We start from the raw sequence: 25,529 nt of genomic DNA on the forward strand, positions 1-25,529 counted from the left end.
AAGAAGTTATTTTGTATTAATAAGCATATCACAACTATTTCTATGTGAAATGTGTAGTATTTTAGCCTGTTTAAAAAAAAAATCAAAATCTTAAGGGCCAAATATAAGCCTTCGTGAACTTACGTGTTTGCTTCAGCACATTTTTGCTCTTCCTACAGCGGGATTTGAACCTCTGCTTCTGTGACACCTTGGCAACACGTCCTGCACTGCGTCCAGCGCCGTAGACCACTCGGCCAACTGGGCAATATGAAAATATTGCTTTCGTAAGTCGAGTAATACCTTTCCTCGTCGGCTTTTTCTTGGGTTGCATATGATGTGTAGTGGCAAGAAGATGGTATACCTTGCAGATCAGCAGTTTTTTATGTCGAAAAGAATACCAATTTCCTCAAAGATGATTGTACGTGTTAAATCTAAAGTAAAAAAAGGGAGGCCTCGAAAATCGGGTGTTATAAACAATGCAAAAGAGGCAATTTAAGTGCTGTAAAGTCGTAAACACTGAAAACACTTTCACCACCACAGTAAAAAAGCAGCGATACAGCATCTTTGTTTCATCTAACTGTAAAACGGACAATAGAATTTATGTTCTTACTTGTGGAACTTGCAAGCTGCAATGTGTTAGGTTGACAGGAAACCTGATTTAGTCCCCGTATGACCTTCTCAACATTTGCCAAAATCCATACCGTATAATATGCTATAAAAGATCCCGGATTGACAAAATAGAAAGCAATTCAAAAGAGAAGACCATCGGATTTATACCATAAAAATGAACGATGAATAAAATGGCAAACAGCAACCAAAGACAATCACTGGCTTGAGACAGAAACAAATAAAAAAGACAAACGGCACACACTTCCAATTTTAAGATTACTTGAAGATACTGAAAGCTAGTTCAAAGCTTAACTTCGGTTAGTGTATAAACTATTTTCTCTGACATTGAAATGTCAATCGGTACATACCTAACAGGTTTCGCACAACATTAAAACTTAAAACTTGTGCTCAAAACTGTAGATATTTGAGTATATATCTAATATTCAAAAGTCATTGTATCAAAATATGACGGAAATTGCATGGAGATACATGTATATGTAGCCTACAATGCATGTACATTTACTTATCTAAGTAATTCGTTGATTTTGTTTCTATTTTAAGATCCGATCCGTAATGTATAATTCACAGAAAAAATATTTCATTTATTGATTGTTGGTCGAAAACCTTGGCTCCTTATCAACTTTCGGGTTTTTGTGCCAAAGTTTACCGATTGTAGCCTTGATTAACAATCAACACAGAATCATGGAGCACGTGGAGAATACGTGAGATGATAGAGAGAGGTTTTATTTATTTTCTTATATTGTCCACGCGTTCCAATTGGTTAATTAAACTTTGCCATCACAGTTGTTAAATGACTTGGTGCATTAAAATTTTTCTTTCAGAATCGATTGATAATATCATCTTTCCACGTTTGCTTACATTTAGTTATTTAGTTATATTTCAGCATGGTTTTTCCTTCGCTCTTGCGCTGTATGGTTGTAGAGAGTATTATTTTGTAGGGGTTGACAGAATACACATAATCTTATTTCTTTGTGCAAAATTCTGAATCTATGTATTTTACCTTTATCGATGTTAGTGGAACCTGTTTCGGACGATTCCATATAGTATTACCATTAACCCGTAATGAGGGTACTCCGGTCACTTAAGGACATTTTTTTCTGTAGACCTGGGAACAGTATATCTAACGGGAAATGAATCTGATAGGCTTTTTAGTATAAAATTGATAAAATCTCAAACTTTATGAGACTTCGCGAGATTTATGGATTTTGGAAGCGTCTGACTGAAAAACTATCAGAACTGCTCAATAAATTAACCACATAATTCCAAACGTTCAACAAATACAATGAATTGATCAGTTTAATCGTAAAGTAGATATTATAATTTTTCATATAAAATGACCAATATAAGTGTGATTTATTTGATGTGAAGTGTTTTATAATGGTTTGTGAAATTCGCGGTTACTGGGAATGCCATCGGCAACATTTTTTTATTACCCCGTTTGCATTCTGTACCCTTCTGTGATGAAATGAATTGCCTATGACAAATTTCAAGTAACAGATTACTAGTTCGATACGAATGTATCACTAATAATTAATTTGAATGACATTTTATTGATATTATCAGAAATTATTAAGATAATAGCGAGTAAGTATTTCACACATGTTCGTTTCCGTATAGTGTCATTTATTAACTATAAATCGGCTATAATTGAGTAGTGTCAAGTCCCGTCAATATATATATATTGCTGTGTAGACTCAGCTTTGTTTTTTATCACCGTGCATTGTCAAGCTTGGTTACTCATAATTGTTTCTCAATCACTGATTGATGTTGTAACAAACTGAAGCAGCTGACCCCGTTTGTTTACCTTCATTTTCTGATAGCGGCAAACCACGTGGCACATTGAATCGTTATAGACCAATCAAATCACACTAGGGGCAATTGGGGGAATTTTTATTCTGAAGCAATTATATTATTTGTTTGTATGATATTGCTTTGGAATTTTTTGCAATGAATTGGGGGTTTATTTAACGGGAAACCTCATTATTTACCATGAAATTTGACAGCAATGGTATTTTAATGAATTTTCACTAATGGTCAGAATATCGATCCCTTTATATTGGACCAATAGTCTTTTTTTTTTATTAAATAAACAAGTGTGGACACAGATGAATGTGGATAGTATGTTTGGATGTTTGACAGTGTTATATATGACAAAAGGAGTTCTATGTTTTTCCTATATGTTGTTATTAACTGTGTTGCACTATGATAACCAACCTGAGCATGAGGAGTGTTGTTTATTTAATATTTAGATTTTATGTTCAAGACGGGCATGGAAGAGACACTAATTGCATTAATTACCAAATGATTATGATAGAATATTTTCCACATCTTTGATTTTGGTTACATTTTGTAGCTAGGAGAGCAACACATGATAGGTTCATTTTTTCATGTGATTTTTTTTTAAATGGGAGATATCTGAGAACATGATATCAGGAGGCTGTAATTCAGTGGTTGTCGTTTGTCTATGTGTTACATAATATTTGTTTTTCGTTTATTTTGTGTACATAAATAACATAAATGACTATGTGTTATGGGCTTTGCTCATTGTTGAAGGCTGTAGGGTGACCCGTAGTTGTTAATTTCTGTGTCATTTTGGTCTGTTGTGGAGAATTGTCTCATTGGCAATCATACCACATCTTTTTTATATGTATTTGCTCACTATTTGTATGGTTCTATTTATATTACTTTGTGGTGGATTGTAAGTATCATTAGTAAAATATTCTGTTAAAATGTCGAAATTGTTTCTCAGATTAGAAGACATTTATTGGTTTTTAGTAATGACAATGCCTGACATGATGCTTGGGGCTAGAAGAGCTAGAAAGTAAACTTCTGTGTTGTTTTTTATCAATTCTTTGATAACATCTCCTCCAAAGCTGGCCGAAGCAAAAAATAGTTTTGACCAATATGAAAATGATATCAACAAAAAAACTTTTGTGAGCATGCTTCAAAGACTCATAACTGCTCCAAAAGTAATCTGATAGAATTTCAAGCATGTCAAGTGGGTATTATGAAAATCTACTTAATATGTCTAAATATCAAAAAAGTTATAGTATTCAATATGAAAAAGGTATTGCAAAATTATTCTCTTTTCAATTTTTTTTTGTTATATGGATACAAATATAAATGATACCAATACAGTATTTGTTGTGGTATGAAAGTGTAGTAATTAACATTTACTGTAACAATGTTAATTCACACAAATTAAGAAATAAAACAAATGAATGAAAAATGTTGAACATGTACAATGAAATATAGTTTTAGAAATCAATTAGGCCAGATAGGCCTTATAAATTTTGCCCTTTTTTTTTAACATACTGAATGACCATTTACACTCAGGACCCAGTCATCAGTAGGCAGTACAGATGTATTAAAACAACCTAGCATCATATTGCTAGTAGCGAGTGTAGCATTGTCGGGTAAATTTGTTCTTTTTTTTAAATTTGGTTAATGGACAAAAATGTTTGGTTCAAATTATAATAAAATGCTTTTATCTCCTTATTACTTACATTGTACATAGAATGGATACTACCCTGACAAATCCTTGTACATGGGAGTTGTCTGTCAAATCTTTATTTCACAAAGAATGAATTGCATAACAATGAACTGAGCTCAAAGCAAAGCACTTTAATAATACACTTAGACAAAGAGCTCAATCCAGTGATATACTTTGTACTACAGGTCCTTCATGAACATCCTATCCACCAAAACCATATCTCACAAACATGCCATACTACATGGTTGGATCAGAGGTCCTGAAAAAGACATGAATTTTATTATCGTATTTTAATTATATATACACAGGTTAAATGTTATATACTCCAATGGCAGTCTTTCCTGCTAAAATGTCATGTGTAGAATGTGATATACTATTTTTGGGTCTATATGATATGGGTACTGTCCTTTATATTTATTAGGTCATTTTGACACAGCAAAATATATAGAAAATGTTAACTTTGATCTGGAAATTGAGTTCTTTTTCGCAAAACAAACCCAATAAAACTAAACTTTGAATGCAAAAGACCCCTAAATGGCTAACAGATATTGCTATAAAGAATAGTCCATGATGATTCTTGTTATTAAAGAGTTTATGAAATGTACACCGTTTCTGTCAGTTGAATGGACTAGAATGAGATAAGTTATATAAACATAAAGGTTTTTTCAACAGTTGTGGTGTAAATTAAATCAGTTTTATTTTATGGTTGACATATTTAAGTATATATGTAGATCATTGGCTTTTCAACACATTGATATTTTACAATATCGATTATCTATTTATTGTTATGTCGTTGGTATTTTTCACCTTCCTAAAACAGTTTTAACGCAACATGAACACAAGCTTGATAGATCTTGATAGGGTGTCCTCACATATTTTGACGTTGCTGAAAAGTTTTGGTTGACATATGTATCCTCTTCTCATCATTTTCCGTGCTATTAAGAATGCATACTGTCGTCACAATTTCCATTGAAAAGGCAGGCATAGTACAAATTCATATGACGTACGAAAACATATGATCTGACAATATACATGTATGTATAGATTATCAGCTTTTCTACAGATATTAGCCAGTAAGCCGCAATGAACCTATTATGGCGAGTGAGCGCAGCTAATGAGCTAAAATGAATCAAATTGTGTCCTCAGTGGGGGATATTTTAAGGGATCTATATGAAGAAAACCTGATCATCTGTATATCGTTCTATTACGTGCTTTTTCACCTCCCTAACTTGGCCTAAGACAGTTTTTACAGACAAAAGGAAGCTTGATAACTATACTCCTCACACACATGTATAGATTATCGGCTTTTCTACACGAGTCATGAATATCGTAAAATGTTAGCCAGAGCAGGCCCGCAATGAACCTTTTTAGCGAGTGAGCCCAGCTAATGAGCTAAAATGAATCAAATTCTGTACTCAGTCACAGTTGGTGATATTTTAAGGTTTCTACACAAAGAAAACCTGCTTATATAAATCTCAGTGGCGGATCCACAACTTTTCATAAAAAGGGGGTGGCCGCTGACTGACCTAAGGGTTGCCCACTCCCGTCATGCTTCCCCAGTGGCGGATCCGGGGGAGGGTTCCGAGGGTTGGAACCCCCCTTTTTTGGACGATCAATGCATTTGAATGGGGACACATAGTTGGAACACACCCCCCACCCACCCTTTGTCCTGAGTTGGGAACCCCCCTTTTATAAAATGGCTGGATCCGCCCCTGCTTCCCTATAAAATCAACCAAATTTTCCCCACCCCCTGGATCCGTCTATGTAACTGTTTATCGCTCTGCGTAATACTGGCTTTTTCACCTCCCTTACTTGGCCCTAGTCCTAGACAGTTGCTTATCTCAATATCTGTTTATCGTTCTGTCACTGACTTTTTTTAGACTAGAGACTTCATGTGTACAAACCTGACGTCAAACTCGTGTATTATAAAAGAAGAGACAAATGATTTCACATTAAATCCTGTAACATTACATCTAAAGATAATTATAATCCAAAGTAAATTATATTACGATGTCAATGGACTAAATTCCCGCGCAAATGTCATAACTGGGATAGACCAAAACGAATTTTAGGTTTATGTATCATTCACATTCCGATCAATTTACTCAGTTAAATAAAATATATGTGTTGACTATTTTTATATTGGTTTGGAATTTAGTTAATCTATCAGAAAAAAAGATTTATTTCTCGCAGATAGCCCTCAATACTATACACCAACTCGACACTGAAGCTAAAAACCCTAAAACATAATAGTATATGGAATCGTCCAAACGGATTACCTAATATTGATATAGGTGAAATATGTAGATTCAGAATTGTGTACACAGAAATAAGATCAGAAATAAAGCCCTTTGTAAGGTGAAAACAATAACACAACTCTATAAAATCATTGTTTATTAAATTTGCTTGCATAAGAACCATGAAGTTAAAATTTATAACGATTACGTTTATCCTGTCAACCCCTTTTCTTCATTGCATCAAGGCTTCCGTTGCTTTACATCGAGCAGCAATTCAACCAATCGGGGAATGTTAAGTTGGGACATACCTCTATTTTTGGAAGCGTGATCTTTACATCGAGGCTTGCGTTGCTTTACACCGAGGCCACAGTAGTTCGACCAATCGGGGAATGTTTATTTGGGGCATGTGACCTATTGAACTGCAGGTTTTATTATATTTTAATCGAATATGTAGAAAAATGAAATGTTGTTAGTACATTCAAAACAGAAAATGATGAATACTTTTAGTAAAAGATAATTTGGATCCGGGTTCTGTGTATTCACATCATTTGTACAACTCTCCTTACTGATGCCATTTTTTGGAATTTCTGTGACCTAAATGGTTCGCGAAAATTAATATTTTATTATATAGTATATTAATAAAGTACTGAGTTTGGAAAGCATGTTGGTATACCAGTAAAAACCGAAATTCTCTCCATAAAAAATATATATTACTCATATTAATTATTGAAATATACAAATTAGCATCTAGAATCATCAACACTTTCATAATGTACAAGTTGCCACCTCTTCTCACTACCTATGGAAGAAAGTAAGTGTTTCTCAAATGTACCCAATGCTATCACATAATGCCCACTTTGTGAAGAACAAACACACATTTGTACATGCCTATTATGGCATAAACTGCCTACACACATCATTTTACCGATTATTTCCCAATATTGAGTCCTCCCTGTTGCAATTCTGGTCTCTGGATATCAACAAATTTCAAAAATTCTTACTCTTAATTTTTTTGTTGTCTTCTTGTTTCTGTTAACCTGGTCTTTTACAAAATCTATCTTACATGTAATTTTTTTTTATCTTCTTTTATGAATAACAAACTTTCTGAGACTTACCATGGATACTTCTACTTTAAGCTCCTTTCTCTTCTTAATAATAAATGTTAATAAAACAATACTCATTAAAAGGGTACTTCGTGCAGGAAAATAAAATATTGTTACCCATAACATCAACAGTAGGTACCAAACAAGAAAAGAATTCATTTATTTTTAGTATATGTACATGTAGCAGGAGCAATTCTATTGTGATTGTAAAATATTGTGATTGTAAAGGAATATGAACCTATATAAGCCTATTTAAGCCTAATGATGAGGTAAGTATAAGCATGCAATAAATATCACACTGTCTCTTCTTGCTTAGTTTCATTTAGCTTTATCAAAGAGGTACAGAATTTAAGGTAACTAAGTTTGAGACAATACTAGTTTAATAGAAGTATAAGTTCTATAAATAGGTATAAAATAATTTTAAATGTTTCAAATCAAATACATAAATTTCTAAATATGATTAAAAGTATTTTATAAAAAAAAAATATGAATAGTAAAATCTATCAACTTTAACAAATTGTGTGACTATATGTCATTACATGAAATATTTATTAACAAAATAACCAAATATGAAATTTGGAGTTAAAACAAGGGAGATTACACTACATATCTTTAATCTTAACATAGGCGGATCCAGGGGGGGGGGGGGGGGGGGGGGGCTTGGGGGGCCCGCCCCCCTTTCGTGGGAAAAATTTGGTTGATTATATAGGGAATCACTGAAGCATGACTGGAGCGCCCCCCCCTCCTTAGGTCAGTCAGCGGGCCCCCCTTGTGAAAAGTTCTGTATCCGCCACTGCTTAATATTACTCTAATTGGGTCAACTCAACTTGGTTTTTGAATTAAATTTTAATAAAAAAAGATAGGATGCCGTTGTATAAAAAAGTTTTTTTGTCCAATTAATATACTAATTAAGGTTTAAACTGTTTTTAAACCTACTTAATACTTCTGACAAATTGTGTTCGTCGTTGATTTACCCAATGTAATTATCTAATTATCTTTTCTTTTGGGTGTTTTTTCTCGCGAAAATCGCTTTTAAAGACGTAAGGTGTTTGTCATTTTGAAAATCTTTAAAAGACGATTTGCTTGGCCTGCTTTGTCTGCCATTAAGCATGATGACGCGTAATGGAATGTAAACAAAGAGGCCGGAAGAGGGGTTTTCTGAAATTGGGAAATGTTTTAAGTATACGTCATTTCTGGAATCATGTCTTTCACCGGAAAAGATCGTCAATTTTGCACGCCTTTATGACGTCATTTACCAGATGGAAGGCGCGCCTGTATCCCTGCTCTATTAAAAGTTTCCAGCACTTTCTGTAGGGTAGTATGAAAATAATTTATGTTCCGTAAGTACGTAATCTTGATTCCCGTACGAATGAGGGAGGGTGACTATCTTATTAGATTTTAATTTCCCAAATATTTTTTGCAGTATAAAATCAAACTTTTTCATCCGTTTGCTCAACAAGTGTTGGAAGTGACGATGCCTATATTTTGGTCACGTGGTAATTGAAGTCCCCGGAACTGCCGTACTCAAAAGTCAGGTTTGTAATGGCCATTAGAAAATCTGCATTTTTGCACAATTCTTAACAATAATAATGAAAACATTTTTTAAGACATTTCTTTTAATTTAGAAGTGTATAAAACGTTTTTTGCACTAATTTTATACGCTAGTATTAGCGTAGTGACGTCAGAGCGGTGTTTACTCACGAGATAAGCACAAGAACAAAAGTCCGACCGAACCGACATCATGACCGATTACAGACTACGGTAGGATATATATTTTAGGGGTTTTTAGATTCAGAGTCGAGTTAATGTAGAGTGAGAGACCCATATTCGCCGCATAATTCGTTAATTTCCACTTAAATCCGACCTACATCTGAATATTTGGAACTTTTTATGAAGGTTTCAGAAATTTAACTATATGAAAAAAATGTTTGATAAAGAAATTATCTTCAAAACATTGGTTAATTGTTCTAAAAACGAACGCAATCTCAAGAGGAAATCAAGTTGTTCTTGTACCATGGGGGACACATTTTCGCCGCAATGTATGATATGACCATCCTTATTATCCTGGTATATTATAAAAAAAAAAGGTTTGCAATTACAGGAATTAGCTTGAGAGATCATTCCTATACGATTTTACTCACAAATATTTAATTTAAGACGGCGCATGATTGCCATAAAAATCTTACATAATTGCCAAAATCATTTAAAAACACCTGCGTATTTCTCGATGCGCGCGAATAACCTTGGAAATGGGATAAAGAGGAATATCAACAGTTGTAATATTACAAACAGCCTTTACCATCTATTTAGGCAAGTATTGGGTAAAGGCACACAAATTTTACAGAAAAAATAGCAAAACGGCGAAAATGTGTCCAAGGCGCATATGCACCACCCACTCTATATTATTTAGTATTGTTTGCGAGAAATAAATCATTTTTCTGACAAAGTAACTAAATTCCAAACCATTTTATATAGTTGACATTTATATTTTATTTTACAGTGTAAATTGATCCGAATATGAACGACTATATCATGTATATAGACCTAAAAATAGGATATCCCGTTTAACACACGACATTTGCGCGGGAAAATCTTCCATTGATCATTGCAATTAATATGTTTTTGAATTGTAATTTGCTGTAATCTAATTTGTTCTCCTACAGTCATTGAAGTAGAACAGTATCAACATGTGACGTCGGGTTTGTACACATTTAGACAGTATCAACATTTGACGTCGGGTTTGTACGCATTTAGAGAGTCTCGAGTCAGGAGCCGGCAGTACAGTGGTTCATGTCTGTCATGTTTGTTTTTCGTACATTGTTTTGCTATAAATTAGGCCGTTAGTTTTTCTCATTTGAATTGTTTCATACTTTTCGCGTCGGGCCTTTTACAGCCGACTATACGGTATGGGTTTTTCTCATTTCTGAAGGCCGTACGGTTGCCTATAATTGCTTACATCCACTTTATTTGGACTTTGGTGGGTAGTTGTCTCATTGGCAATCATACCACATCTCCTTATTTTTATAATTGGCAATCATACCACATCTCCTTATATTTACTATACAATATAATAAAATAAATGTTGTGAACCATTTGGGTCGGAAAAATACCACCGAAAAATTCAAGAGTAGGGAGAGAAATACTGTTCAAATCATGCGAATACACAGAGCCCCGATCTGATCCTTTTTTTACTAAAAGAGTTCATTATTCCCTGTTTTATATCTACTAAAAGCATGTTATTTTTCTATAATTTCCATTTTAGTATGCGAAAATATGCAAAATCTGCTTCAAAAGTAGACTTTAAAGTTCTGCTGATTGGTTGAACTACTGTTCAGGATTCGCATAGATTCACAAAAAAGTTTCCTCTGCTCAAATGTAATTCCTAAGTGAAGTACACCGTTGAGGTAATATTTTAAACTTGACAAAGATATATATATATATATATAAAACACATACCATGCTTATGTATGTTTGTATTTATTTACGCTGAAATTCTATACTATTTTGTTATGTGCATCTTCGCTAGCCAAGGGTTACGATCCAGTCCCCTCCTCTCCACCCTTGGCAGATTAAGCCAAAATTTGTGATTTCAGAGCTGCGTCATCTACCGGTAGACCAATGACAGCACTTGAACTCTCTTCAGTGTGGAGGTAAAAAAATGGTTGTGTCTAGTATTTACAAAGCAGGAAACGAAAATATACGTTTACATTCCAACATTTGCGCAAGAAACATACCCAGGAGCTCCAATTAGTTGATTGAAAACTTTAAAATTGTCACTGAATATTGTCCAATGTTTTTGTGGTAAAGACTTGTTGCACAATCAGCACGTGGCAATTGTTTATCAATATTTTCTACATTTACACGTGATCATCATAAAGGCGTTTTTGATTGGATGCAGCCAGTAAAAACTTCGGTCAACGAAAATCATTACCTCGTGGATCCGAAATTTTATCTTAATCCGCCAAGGGTGGAGAGGAGGGGACTGGATCGTAACCCTTGGCTAGCGAAGATGTGTTATGTGAAGCGATAATGAGTAAGGATCTTTCGCGCCATAAACAAATGTGCTAGAATAATATAGAATCTGAAATCATTGAATAATCACGTGACGTTACCATTTGTTAACAAACGAGCAGACAACGACAGAATATGTGTAGAAACTTTCCATACCATTCCAAATTTTGGAATTATTTTACAGATTTTGCAAAAACTACTGGATTTTCACCTATTTGTCTAACCAAGTTTTTGTCTCAAGACTAAAAAAAACTGGAAATCCAGCATCTTCCATATGGTTTGAGAATAAAAAAATTGTCTGGATTTCCAGCATCTTTCATTAGGTGGGGTCAACTATTTCTGGAATAGCCCATAGCACCCTATTACTCCATGCAACTTTGTCAATACAACATCATCATCCTCATTTAACTAAGTCTGCATGAAGCAACACCTTGAAAATATGATCTTAACAAACCTGTTACATACTTAAAAAATACTTGGGGAGAAAAAAAAATGTAGTGAGAATGTGTTGGTTAAAATAGTTTTTGTATTGCTTTTTTCCCTTCCTAATTTAATATGTATGAACTACATGTATTTTTAAAGTGCACATTGAGTGCTTCAAAGTAAGGAGTAATATGTATGTAACACTCAGAAACATGTCCATCCCCCAAACTTGTCCATATATCAGACGTCAACACCAAAACGGGTCCTTTTTATGAATGCCCAAACCTGGCCGATCTCCCAAACGTCTCCCTTTTATGAAAGCTCAATTGTGTCCACTGTTATTAAATAGTGGTTTGTAAATTAAGCACACATTGTTCAATTATCAACCCAATCGATATTATTACAGGAACCTACGGTTGCAGAATACGGCCATACAAAAAAATAAATGTTGTTTCCTCAAGATACTATGTCGTTCCCTCAAGATGCTATGTCGTTCCCACAAGAAAGTTATCTCGTTCCCTCAAGATACTATTTCGTTCCCTCAAGATGCTATGTTGTTTCCACAAGATAGCTATCTCGTTCCCTCAAGATACTATGTCATTCCCTCAAGATGATATGTCGTTCCCTCAAGATATTATGTCGTTCCCTCAAGATAGTTAATATAATAATATAATTTTATTGCTATATTGTCGGAACGACATAGTATCTTGAGGGAACGAGATATCTATCTTGATGGAACAACATAAAATCTTGAGGGAACGACATAGTATCTTGAGGGAACGACATAACTATCTTGTGGAAACGACATAGCATCTTGAAGGAACGAGATAACTTTCTTGTGGAAACGACATAGTATCTTGAGGGAACTAGATAACTATCTTGTGGTAACGACATAGCATCTTGTGGGAACGACATAGAATCTTGAGGGAACGACATAGTATCTTGAGGGAAGAACATGTATTTTTTTCATGGCCGTATTCTGCCACCGTAGGAACCTTCCTTTTGTTTTGTTGTAATAATGGAACAGTAACTCTCTATAAGTCCAGAAACCACTCCTGCAAGAAGCCATCCGTGCTATATCCTGATACATTAAAATATTTAGGCATCACTGCATTATATTAGTACAAAAGAATTTACTTTGTAAACAATTATGAATTAAACTGTACAAAAGTCAAAACTAACAAATTGCAATCTTTATGTTTGCTCTAAATATGCATGAAATATTCGCCACTGGACATTAAGCAATCAACAGTTAAGAGTTAATGTACATGTATGTGTTGCAAATTTAATTTGCAATTATGCTTAATGTAAACAACCAACTTTGAACAAATTAATGCTAATGAATTACCACTTAATCAATAGTTGAAGCACTGAGGAAATTTGCACTTGTCTAGTGAAAACTTGCAAGATAAAATGTATTAAGAATTCAAGTGTGAAAAACTTTCATCTAAAATTATAACAATAATAATCATATTGATAAAAATTCAATAAAAGCTCGAAAGTGAAGATATTTTTTTATTGTGAGATTATTTTCTTATCTGGTGTCTATTAATTTGAGAGCAGAATATTTTATTAAGTCAGTGATTTCATCTTTCACTATGCATAGTGTACCACATCTGGAACTATACGGTTCACTACATCTTTCCTCTAGATATCCTTAGATAGGGGCTTTATCCTTATTTTAGAAATCACCAAACCTGACAACCGCAGTCGTGTCCCCCTCTCATCATTGAATGCGGTAAACATTATTGCATTAATACTGAAGACATATTAGAGCTAAAAGTTTTTATAAAGTGGACAAGTCTTCGGCGAATAAGAATTGCAGGACACGTTTTGGAGAGTAAAATTTCAGACACATTTTGGCGAAGTAAATAATCGGACCATAAGGGGATGTGAATTTGGACATGTATGGGCGATTTGTGATTTAAAGAACATATTTGGGTGAAATGGACACATCTGAGAATATCAATGGTCACAAAATTTGTTTCATTACTTTTGTTACCGGTAATCAATGGATCTGATGGTCATTAATGGTTGAAAAAAAGAATTATTCAGTCAGCATATCCATTTAAATAAATTTTCACATGACCTCACAGTTGGTGACATTTGCCGAATTTCATGATAAGACTAAAGGTTGATGGAAATGAAATCCAAATTGATTAATTGTAAGTTATACTAAAATGGTCATGGCTTACAAGAACTTTTTCTCGTAAAATTTTTTGTGAAATTACCCGCTGACCATCCAATTTTTTTTTAGGAGCATGCAACAGGAAACAGACCTATTTTTTATTGGCCTTAAATGAAACTGCACATAATTATAAGGATCAATAATTTAATAAAAATAGGATTTGTAAACATATGATTACCCCTTTTTACTTATAAATAGACTTATTTTTTGTCTGTCGCCATTACACATGAACACTCACAGCTGCAATTGCAGGTGAGCGACCCCTTTCCCATTTTGTTTTGTCTTGCTGCAACAAAGTCGCCATATAAAGCTAAATTAAGGTACAAAAAAGTATGCTGTTTTTGGCATAGCTAATATTACATTAACAATCTGTTCAAAATTATAACTACAATTTTTGACTCAAATAGAATCTTAATTGACTAGGATTTTCAGTCTTCCTTTCAATGGTTGGTGATTCTCTCCGGTCACTCCTGCTTCTTCCACCTATAAAAACTTACCACTACTAAATAGCCGATAGTGCAGTAGCTACTGTGCTGAAATTGGCATTAAAATACCAATCAATCAATCAATCAATAATTACATGTAGTTTCGTTTAACAGGAACCACTTATGGGAAGTCAATGATATGTGTTATGTACTATAATGCAGTTGAAGGAGCAGTTGCATATCTCATTCTATGGATATTAAGGGGCCTGCCCCAAAATTCATAGTCTATTGACTTTAAAAAAAATTCTGAGTTTATATGCTAGATCTGATTAGTTGAGTTTAAGGGAACCAGTAATGGTTCATGTGAGTCAATGATATTTGATGTGTTGTTGTACATGTAGCAGCATTATAACATCTCATCCATGGGGATTAGTTGGTCAACCCCCTTAGTCATGGTCTATTGACATTAAATCTTTGGCTTATTTACATGTTACAGCTAAAATAAAAGGTCAAACATCAGAAAATTACAATAAGACAACCATCGACATCATCTTACATGTACATGCATATTAATATTTTGGTGAACAAGTTCATCCTCTCGATTAATTGTCATATTCCTTTCATACATTGTATGCATAAATAAATGCCACATCGATATATACATCAATAAGACGACAACCCAATGCCAAAGATAATTGAAAGACATCTAGAGGTCAATATACAGTCTTGCACAATAGACAAAATAAAAAAGTATAGCCAATTGTTGAAAAGTATTATTACATGTATTTGCAAGATTTAAAATATAATATCTTTCACAAGTTTTTTATTAGGTTCAACCTACCATTTTATAAAACTCTGATTTCATTGCAGCTCGTCTGTAAAAAAGGTTGCCAATTTGAGAAGCCAATACTATATGGATATTGATTAGAGAACAACATAAAAGACGTCTATTAGAGGGGTATTTAAAAACTGGTCATAGATTTGGAATCTTCTTTTATTATGTACATGTCAGATTTGGACGTCGACTTGAGGAATGGGGGTCGATTAGAGACCGGACGTCAATCTGAGTCCTACATCATGTACATGTGTATATATATTGATTCAGTTGTGACGGTAAATAGACACTGATAAGTCTGATAACATTTTATAGTTTTGAAAGTTTGTTCACCTGTTTACTATGATTAGGTGGATGTATGTTATTATTTCAAAAAGAGGGACACTCAGCATACATCAATTTGTGCATAAAGCAACAACCACTTGCTAGGTACCAAATGTTTTACCACAACTTTATATAAGTTTGAACCCGGGTACGTACATATAATATAAAAATATTACAACCAATATTACATGTCTTTTTCAGGTTTTCTGATCCATGTAGTTTGGCATGTTTGTTAGATCATGGATGTAGTTTTGAAGGGTCTCAATTTCAAAGCATATCACTGGATTGAACTCTTTGTCTAAGTGTATTATAAAAGTTCTTTGCTTTGAGCTCTTTTTATTGTTATGCAAATGCATTCTTTGTGAAATAAAGATTTGACAGACAACTCACATCTGCACATGAACTGTAAGGTAAGATGATTAAAACTGTCAGCACAAGGAGTTGTTGAAGTAGCATCCATTCAATGTAAGTAGTTAAGGGGAGATTAAAGCATTTTATTTACATTTGAACCGAACATTTTTTTTGTCCAGAAGCCAAATAGAAAAAAAAAGCACAAATTAACCAAACAATGCTACTCGTACTACTAGCAATATGATGCTAGGTGGTTTTGTAACACTTTTTTCAAACATCTGTACTGCTGAATGACGAGTCCTGAGTGTAAATGGTCATTCATTTATACATTATGTTTGTGTCAAAAAAAAGGCCTAATCGATTTTGTAAAATTATCTTTCATTGTTCAACATTTATCATTCATTCGTTAATTTCTTAATTTGTGTAAATGTGAATTACATGCTTTTACTGCCCTGTTCGCTTTTATACCGCAACAAAACTGCATCTTACTGTACCGGTCTTACTTATATTTTTATTCATATAACAAAAATCTTGAAACAAGAATAATTTTGCAATACCTTTTTCATTTCAAATACATGTACAAAAAAAAATCATAGTTCATATTTCTTCAAGTCTACACTATTTTTCATAATTTATTTCTAGAAATTAAAAATCATAACCAAATTCATTTGATTTACCAAGTTGTTATACCGCACACAACAGATTAAATAAGTATAATGTTATTGACCCGTCAGTCCGTTTGTCCACCAGTCATGTTATTTTCATCGCAACTCCTCCGAAACCATACAACAGAATTTCAGGAAACTTTGAAGATAATTAGAACATATTATGTAGATGTTCGTACCCACAAAAAGTTTTATCGGTTGACTTCTGTAGGAGTTATGAGTCTTTGAAGCATGTTCATAAAGGTTCTTTAATTGACATCATTTTTTAACTTGGTTCCTACGGGAAAAACAAAGAACTCTTTTTGTCAGAAAACACTGTCAAACATTCAAACATAACATCAACACTGATCTGTGTCCACACTAAAGTCTTGTATTCATTGCAAAATATAAAACAAACAATCATAACCAAGAACCACTTTTGTGGTTGTATAGAGTCATATTGAAATGCTGTTTGGAGAAAGCGTTGTTGATATCTAATCTTTTTTTTAAAGTGTCCGTTCGATGTTTATGTCCCAAATGTCCGTTCTCCTTTTTCTACGTTAATTTCATCATATCATATAGTGGAGTGACAAATCAAGAAAAAGTCGCTTATTCTAAGAGTTTAATGGACCGACATACCTCACGATTGAAACTACACACGATGATATAGCAAACATTATACTATCATTTTAGCCCTGTCGTAGAGTTTTCGCACGGTGCCGTTTTTTGTAAAATCGCGGTAAAGCGTGATTTTCCGAATTTTTTCTTTTTCCTTATCAAACACGGGAACGCTGATAATTTATTCCCGAATGAAGATAATTTTATCAAAAAATATTTGCTATAAAATGAAAGAGTAATGTATCAGCTTTCACTTAATATCAAAATTAAGTATCATATGAAAATACATATGGAGTGAATTTGAAGAATTTCAATTGCATGAGACTTTTTTTCAATCTTACCGTCTGTCAAAGTATATTAAATTTCTTACATACATCACCCGTAGTCGATTTGGACAAAAAATAGTTGAACAACCAATACTTAAGAAGTTTTAATATATCAAAGTTTGATAGAACGTACTAATCCACTTTTACAAGCCTTTTTGTTGTCCTCATCAAATATCAGTTATAATACTATTCAATAGTCAACTCTATAAGTCATGTTGCGCTCCCTTTTTCTACTTTCACTTGACTTATGAATTGCTGTGTTTTTCACAATGAGTTAAATTAGTATAATTTGCTAGATACATATTGTTCCTTTCTTCCAGACCCTTCATGATGCGAAAAAATGTGAAAAGCAGTACTAGTTTACGATCGTTCGTTTCAAATGATTACTATCTATTTCCGTCAAAATTTAGTATTCCTACAGCTTTACAATTTATTCCTATACCTCTGATAAATATTTTTGCCTGGTTTGCAGATGACAATTATTTTCATATGGAAAATAATTACAATGCACTCTCATGCGATACTGTACGGAAATGTATACCTTTAGCTGAGTGTGTGATATCCTTGCATTAAAAACCAATACACCCCTGATCAGAGATGGTATGGGTATTGTTCAAAGTCTTTATGTAAAAAGGTACAACATTTTTGGAGATTTAGCCAAGGACACCTTTAAAACCCTAATACATGTAGCTTGTTTTGAAAATTTCGGATGTGTCGTGGACGAGATTGATCAATATGATGTGGAACATTCTACAAAATCAGCAGAAAAATAAGGAGGTATATTTCAAATGGTGGTAGATCTAAGGATCTTCAAGTCATTAAAGGCAGATCAATTAGAGATTGTAAGAAATTTCTTTGTGCACCCGAAAATAAACAGGGTTTGATAAGATTTGTAGGTGACTATAGACTCCCGTAATACAATGATTTTGATTTGCAAGACCATTACGAAATATTCCTAGCGGGGTCGTTTCAAAATCGATAGACTGTGAAGCAATTTTGTGCCGGATCTGTAATTGACCGAAGAGGCAGATATAAGAATTATTCTGCCGTCTCTGTTTGCTAATGAACAGATGGTAAAAAGTTATTCCAGGGGTAGCATTATATTTAAAATCATCAGATACAGTAGACCAACTAATTTTCGCGAGCGATTTATTTTCGCGACTTTCGCGAGTAGAAAAATGACGCGAATATGTAAAACTTGGATTTTTCCATATATAACTACATCAAGTAAGTTTGAGAATCGTGAAAACAAATCGCCGCGATATTGGCTAGAAAGGGCTAATCGCGAAATAAAGCATCCGCGAAAATAAGTTGGTTAACAGTACTTATGTTGTATTTCTAATTAGATATTTTTCTCAGATGTCAAACATGATGAATTGTCGTTTCAGAATGGAAGCGTTTCTTCAACCAAAGACGCAAGACGGTTTTTACCTGTTCACGACATATGCTTTTTTGTAGCTATTGGACCACTAATGTCTGGCACGCTACCATCTGCACACGCTCTTACAGGATTCGACACGTTTTCTTTAATCGAAGTTGTCAAAAAAGACTGTTATAAGGCGTCGAAACAAAACCCATGCATGCTTCAAAGTGTGTCTATCTAGCTGGTTCTTATATTTACACATCTGTTGCAACGAAAAGTCGCGGATTTATATGACCCCAGAAGCAATGATCAATCAGTACATGGTGATCTAAATATAAAATAAACTCAAGAGTGAAGACGGCGCTTTCCAAATGTGCTTCCTTAGTTAGACTACTTCCTTCAGAGGCATAATTCAGACAGCACATTTTTCGAGTATCTATGGATATGGGGAATAGCTCTATAGTTTCAGTATATTTTGAATCCAATGTCCCCTGACTTTTTACAGGACCTTGTACATGTAAATGCAAAACTATTTGTAGCAAATCTTGCGTATGCTACGAACAGAATGTGTCGTGCACTACCTTTTGTTGTTGTCAGGGCAGAGGTGATTGTAGAAACCAGCTCTACGAAAACAAACAAAACAAACCAAAACCAGACAAACAAACCAGCCAGTGTTCGCGGACCTTGAGACGGTTGGTGCGCTTTCAAACCAACTGGAGATATTTTTGTATCGAATATTTTGGAAGTACTACATACCATGACATTTTTTCTTAATGTCCCGTTACCTTTTCAAATGGACGTGCACATTGATGTCTAGTGTTAGTGAACAATATACCTAGACAGCTTCATTGCAGCGTAATATTTCTGTGAATCGTATTTGTTTGCAATTCACATATATATCTGGTTTTCAAATCGGTTTTAGTCAAGTCTGCTATATATTCCAATGTTTGTGTAGTTTTATAAAAAAAGGGGACACAAGTTTTCAATATGTTATTGCTCTTATACTGATTGACCTATGAACATAGAAAAAGATCATATACTCTCGTGTACATGCTGACATAAATGCACCAAGACTTTTTTTTATAGTTCCAACATTCTTTTGTGTTTTAAATAATCAATAATGAATTTCATCAATTTTTTCATTGAACATGGACCGGGTGTTAACTTTACAGAATTATTTCTCCTTTTTCTTTGAGGCATGCTAACAAAACTTTCCCAAAAATATCTGTAGATGTTGTAATATATTATTGCATAACTAAATTTTAGATATGAATATTTCTTGTCGAAAATTGCCGTAGATAAAGATTTTTTTCTTCATTTTCTTACATGTTGGAAGCGGGGTATACATCACTAATATCTGGCAATCAGGCATAACTATGAAAAGCTGAGTTCGTTCAACATTATTAGAGCTTGATTCCATTAACAATTTTTCTCTGTTATCATGAGGATCTACCGAGAAATTGTCCAAAATGTCAAAAAAATGCGAATTTTTAAAATCCCCCTTTTGACCTTTGACCACAGTTATCAAAAATCTGCACCACTCTGGCACTCTTCGGCATGTCTTAATCAAAGGGTATTATATTTATCTTCAAAATAAGACAAAAATTAACCATGAGGAATTTCGATCCATTAAATTTTTAGATTTACCTTAATTGTCACCGTACTAATAATGGCGCATATTTTATTATCTCTACGGATTACGGATTAGAGTGTAACCTTTGTGGATTGGTTTACGTCGGTGAAACGAAAGGAAGGCTAAACAAACGTATATGCGGCCATAGATCAAATATCAACCTCAATGCAAACGACATTCTATACCAGCATTTTAATCAGCCTGATCATTCCATCGTTTCTATGACAGTTCGTATTATCGAAAAAATATACCACAAGACTAACAATCCTCAACTTGCAACGCCTCTCCGTAGACAAAAAGAGGACTACTGGATTCGACAATTGGGAACTGCGACACCATATGGTTGCAATGACAAAATTGATGGTATAGTCCTTCCTGTAGCTCGGTGAATGTGATGAATATTTTCAACTCTACTCCTCGACGTAGATGCAGTCATGGTCATCGTCATTATACATCACCTACTTTGCATGATGTCTCTATTAATGACTTGCTACCATTTATACAACAGCCTTTAGGTATTCATCACATTAGCACGAAACTTTATTCATTACCCCTTTCAAAACTTCATTCTCTGTTCAATTTATGTTTGGAAACCACTGTTACAAACCCTCATTCAAACCAATACAAACTTACATCTATCATTTCGGATATTGCTATAGTCACAGACTTTTCAAACCAGTTCGCATTGGAAAAGATGAAAAAGAGAAAAGATCTTTTCTTAAACTTTCCTTTGCCAACAAAGGTCTCGATGGCGTCAACTTAGGCAATATCCTTCATCATAAATTAGTTCAGTCGAAAATACCTCCTTATTTTAAAGATCAGTCTGTACCAATAATTTCTTATACCTATACCAAACCAATTGCAACTAAAATTTTCAATTACAAACACGTTTTGCAGGATCTCAACACTGACGACTTCAAGTCTAAACCTCCTGATTGCACCTATGCTAGTTCCCAATTCACATATAATCCGGCTGGCCACGTTATTACCGGAGACCTCAACATTGTCAATAACTCTTCCCTTCGAAATTTGTTATCCAAAGGTCCTAAATATCGTGAGCCTAAATCCATCAATTGGAAATACAATTCAAAATACTGATGGATTCAATCGAGGATTATGCCAGGCAATTGGCTAAACGCGAGAAAGAAGACGTAGATACTCTTTCCGAATGGATTAAGGCTGTGAGGGCGTTGATACAAATCCGAATTATGAAACTAAATGGGTCTATAAATACCCACGCTACGTCAATTTTTAAAGACCCAAATGTTGCAAAACACTTGTCCTACCTTCGTGACAAATATGTTGTTGTCCCCGCAGATAAAGCCCCAAACAACATCGTTTTTGTGTGTAAATATCATTACATAAACTGCTTGATAAATGAATTAGGTATTGACAATTAATTTGAAAACTCAACATATACCCTCACGACACTTACCAAAGAGGAAATCCTGGAAAATCATAGGTCTGTTCTATGTTCCTTCGGAATTTCAACCAAAGATGAAGAACTGAATCTTCCATCACTTTATTGGATACCTAAACTACATAAGTGTCCTTACAAACAACGGTATATTGCTGGGTCTTCCAATTGCTCCACGAAACCTCTTTCTAAATTATTAACCTCTATTTTATCAGCAATCAAAGCCGGGCTCCAAAGTTATTGTGAAACTGCCTATTCTAGAGGTGGCGTGAATTAGATGTGGATCTTTTAGAGTACATAAAATCTAAGACTCTATCAATAGTATTAAAACATTTGACTTTTCTACACTTTACACAAGTATTCCCCATTCCAAACTAAAAGACAAATTGAAAGAGTTGGTATTTCTAAGTTTCATTAAAACGAATGGCGAACGTACATACAAGTATCTTGTCTTGAGGAGGGATAAATCCTACTTTGTAAAGAATAACTCTGATTCAAACAAAAAATTCTCTGAAACTGACATTATCAAGATGCTTGATTTCTTGATTGTCAACATATTTGTTACGTTTGGAGGACGTATTTTTCAACAGACTGTCGGAATTCCAATGGGAACCAATTGTGCCCCTCTTCTTGCCGACTTGTTTCTTTATTATTATGAGGCTGACTTCATACAGGAACTTTTTAGGAAGAAAGATAAGAAGTTAGCAATATCCTTTAACTTTACAATCCGCTATATAGATGATGTTCTCTCACTAAATAAAACAAACTTTGGTGACTATGTTGAACGAATCTATCCCATCGAACTACAGATAAAGGATACTACATATACAGTTAAGTCTGCCTCATATCTTGACTTACATCTAGAAATTGACAATGAGGGTCGGTTGAAAACAAAACTTTACGACAAAAGAGATGATTTCAGCTTCCCAATTGTGATTTTTCCATTTCTATGTAGTAACATTCCAACAGCGCCTGCATACGGAGTATATATCTCCCAATTGATAAGATATTCCCGGGTTTATATTTCCTATCATGATTTCCTTGATAGAGGATTACTGCTCACAAGGAAACTTTTAAACCAAGAGTTCCAAATGGTGAAGTTGAAATCATCCCTTCGTAAATTTTACGGACGCCATCACGAGTTGGTTGACCGTTATGGAATAACCGTTTCACAAATGATATCGGATATGTTCCTTATGTCGTAACTACAATACCCTTCGCTTTTCACGAATGTGACCTACCGAATTAGACTACTTACCGGATTTGTAATAACATAAGCAACACGACGGATGCCACATGTGGAGCAGGATCTGCTCACCCTTCCGGAGCACCTGAGATCACCCCCAGTTTTTGGTGGGGTTCGTGTTGCTTAGTCTTTAGTTTTCTATGTTGTGTCATCTGTACTATTATTTGTCTGTTTGTCTTTTTATTTTTGGCTATGGCGTTGTCAGTTTGTTTTCGATCTATGAGTTTGACTGTCCCTCTGGTATCTTCCGTCCCTCTTTAATTACCTTTTTCGTTTTAAACATATATGTATGAATAAGCATAATTCCTCCTTAATTGACACAAGGGTAATTAATCTTTAATCAAAAGCTTATTGGTTGGCATTGTAGATTTCAGTTCTTCTTGAATAAATCATAGAAGAAATAATCAAAGGCCTACAGGAGTAAATTGAGTTGTTTGTCTGCTTAAAAACTACATTTCTATTTTGATACCGGACTGTTTGTTTTCGGTTAAAAGTTTATTGTGTTCATCTATACTGAAGAAGGAGTATGAAATATGATTATTTAACATAAATAATGATGTTTCAGAACCAGAACAATTTAAAGTTCAAATTGTTAAAATCTTACGAGTTATGGTATCCGAACATTGTACAGACTACGGTGGATTCTTTCTGATCGAAACTGCCATCACAAATATTGTTAACCACTCTCCACGGTACATGGTTTCCACTCTTTCTCTAGAAGCACTCGGACCATTCACATAGCGGAGATTTGTCTCTTTAACATAAACAAGTATCAATAGAAAATATTGTTTTTCAATTGTAGACTTTCCAATTATGTGTAGTACATGTACCATTCCTGCAGGGCCTGGGTATATATTTGACAGTTGACTTAATATGCTAAGGCGTGCGTTTCCCATTATTATTTAAATGATTAGGTTGAACTTTGTGAAATATATGTATCATAAATGGCCCTGGTTGTGCTCCATTTGTCTAATCCACAATTCTGACCACCTTTCCAGAATGTTTTTTTTTTTTTTGGTTTCTTTATCATTGTCATTATTTTTACATTTTTAAATAGCTAGGATTACACGTGTGATATACTTACCGATTCAGTTAAGATTAATTGATAGAATTAAGATTTTTGATTTCTTGATCCAAATCTTAATTGTTGTTGGTCCTTGTTTTGTACGGTTTTTTCTCCAAAGTTGTTAGGCGGTTGGTGTTGTCTGTTGCACTGTCAATTTTTTCGTACTACATGAAATTCACGTAACGTAAAGTGGCAAATATTCCATACATATTCAGTACAAGAGCATATTTAACCCTGAATCAAACAAATATGCCGAGTGACAGGCATGACAAGTATAACATTAAAGTTTACAATAACGGCTTTGCGATTACACTATTCTTATGTACAAATAGACCATAACAAAAATATGATACTTGTTTCTGGGATAATTGTAATAGATACAACCTAGAATAAAAGTTATACAATACGTAAAAAACAAATTATTGCGATTGTAACCCTGTCGCATTTTTTGCAATAATAAAAACATCGCAATAATTTCTGAACAAAAATATCGGACAGTACAACAGACTCCCCCATCCTCCAACACTCGACTATTCCGAATAATAGACATACAAGTCAGAAAGGAAAAACATCGAGATATAATAATTCGTCCAGATATCATGACTTGATACAGACAAGAAGGATCTGAAAGAAATATCGGAAATAAAACAAGTTCAGAAATGGACGAGTTTTTTCCACCATAACGTACAACATATATCTTGCTGCTGTCAACAAAATGTCTACAGGGATATACAGTAGGGTGACATGATTAGCACATAGTACTTTCTTTGTTTATTCTTACGAGGGACTTATCGCGTATTGTGTGTGTTGCATTCACGTGTCTCACACATCTCCTGTATTATTATATAATAAGAAGTGTGACTAAACGCAAAGAAAGAAATCAAGCTAATCAATTTTTTAAAGCAAATTACTGCACAGTTATTTGGGGTGGGGTGGGGTGGGGTGGGTTGGGGGCCATCATAATATAGCTTTGGGTTGTTTTTGGATTTTTTACACGTACTTACTTAGGCGTTGTGATGCCAGAGTTAAGCAGATTTTTCTTTTTACAAATAATAACCAAAGAATTTTTAGCTTAAAGTAGAGTGTTGATTATCAATTCATGACTTACGGCATTCAACACCAACGTCGTCCCTCTGTCCACAGTTATGACTTCCCCAGCCTATAGATTGGCAAACAGATACGTCTTTTTCTGCTCCAGTGCAGGTAAGATCGGCCAT

General features: G+C 34.2%; 1 protein-coding gene across 1 annotated transcript in view; it reads right to left on the reverse strand.

Moving 5' to 3' along the window:
- The window catches only part of LOC127701966 (neurotrypsin-like), a 48,289-nt gene extending 22,760 nt beyond the window's left edge, over window positions 1-25,529 (reverse strand). Inside the window, exon 1 of the mRNA XM_052205942.1 lies at window positions 25,421-25,529. Within this exon, the coding sequence (XP_052061902.1) occupies window positions 25,421-25,529 (109 nt within the window). The remainder of the gene's footprint in view (window positions 1-25,420) is intronic.

This window comes from Mytilus californianus, unplaced genomic scaffold (assembly GCF_021869535.1).
Source record: "Mytilus californianus isolate M0D057914Y unplaced genomic scaffold, xbMytCali1.0.p SCAF_5, whole genome shotgun sequence".
NCBI lineage: Eukaryota > Metazoa > Mollusca > Bivalvia > Mytilida > Mytilidae > Mytilus > Mytilus californianus.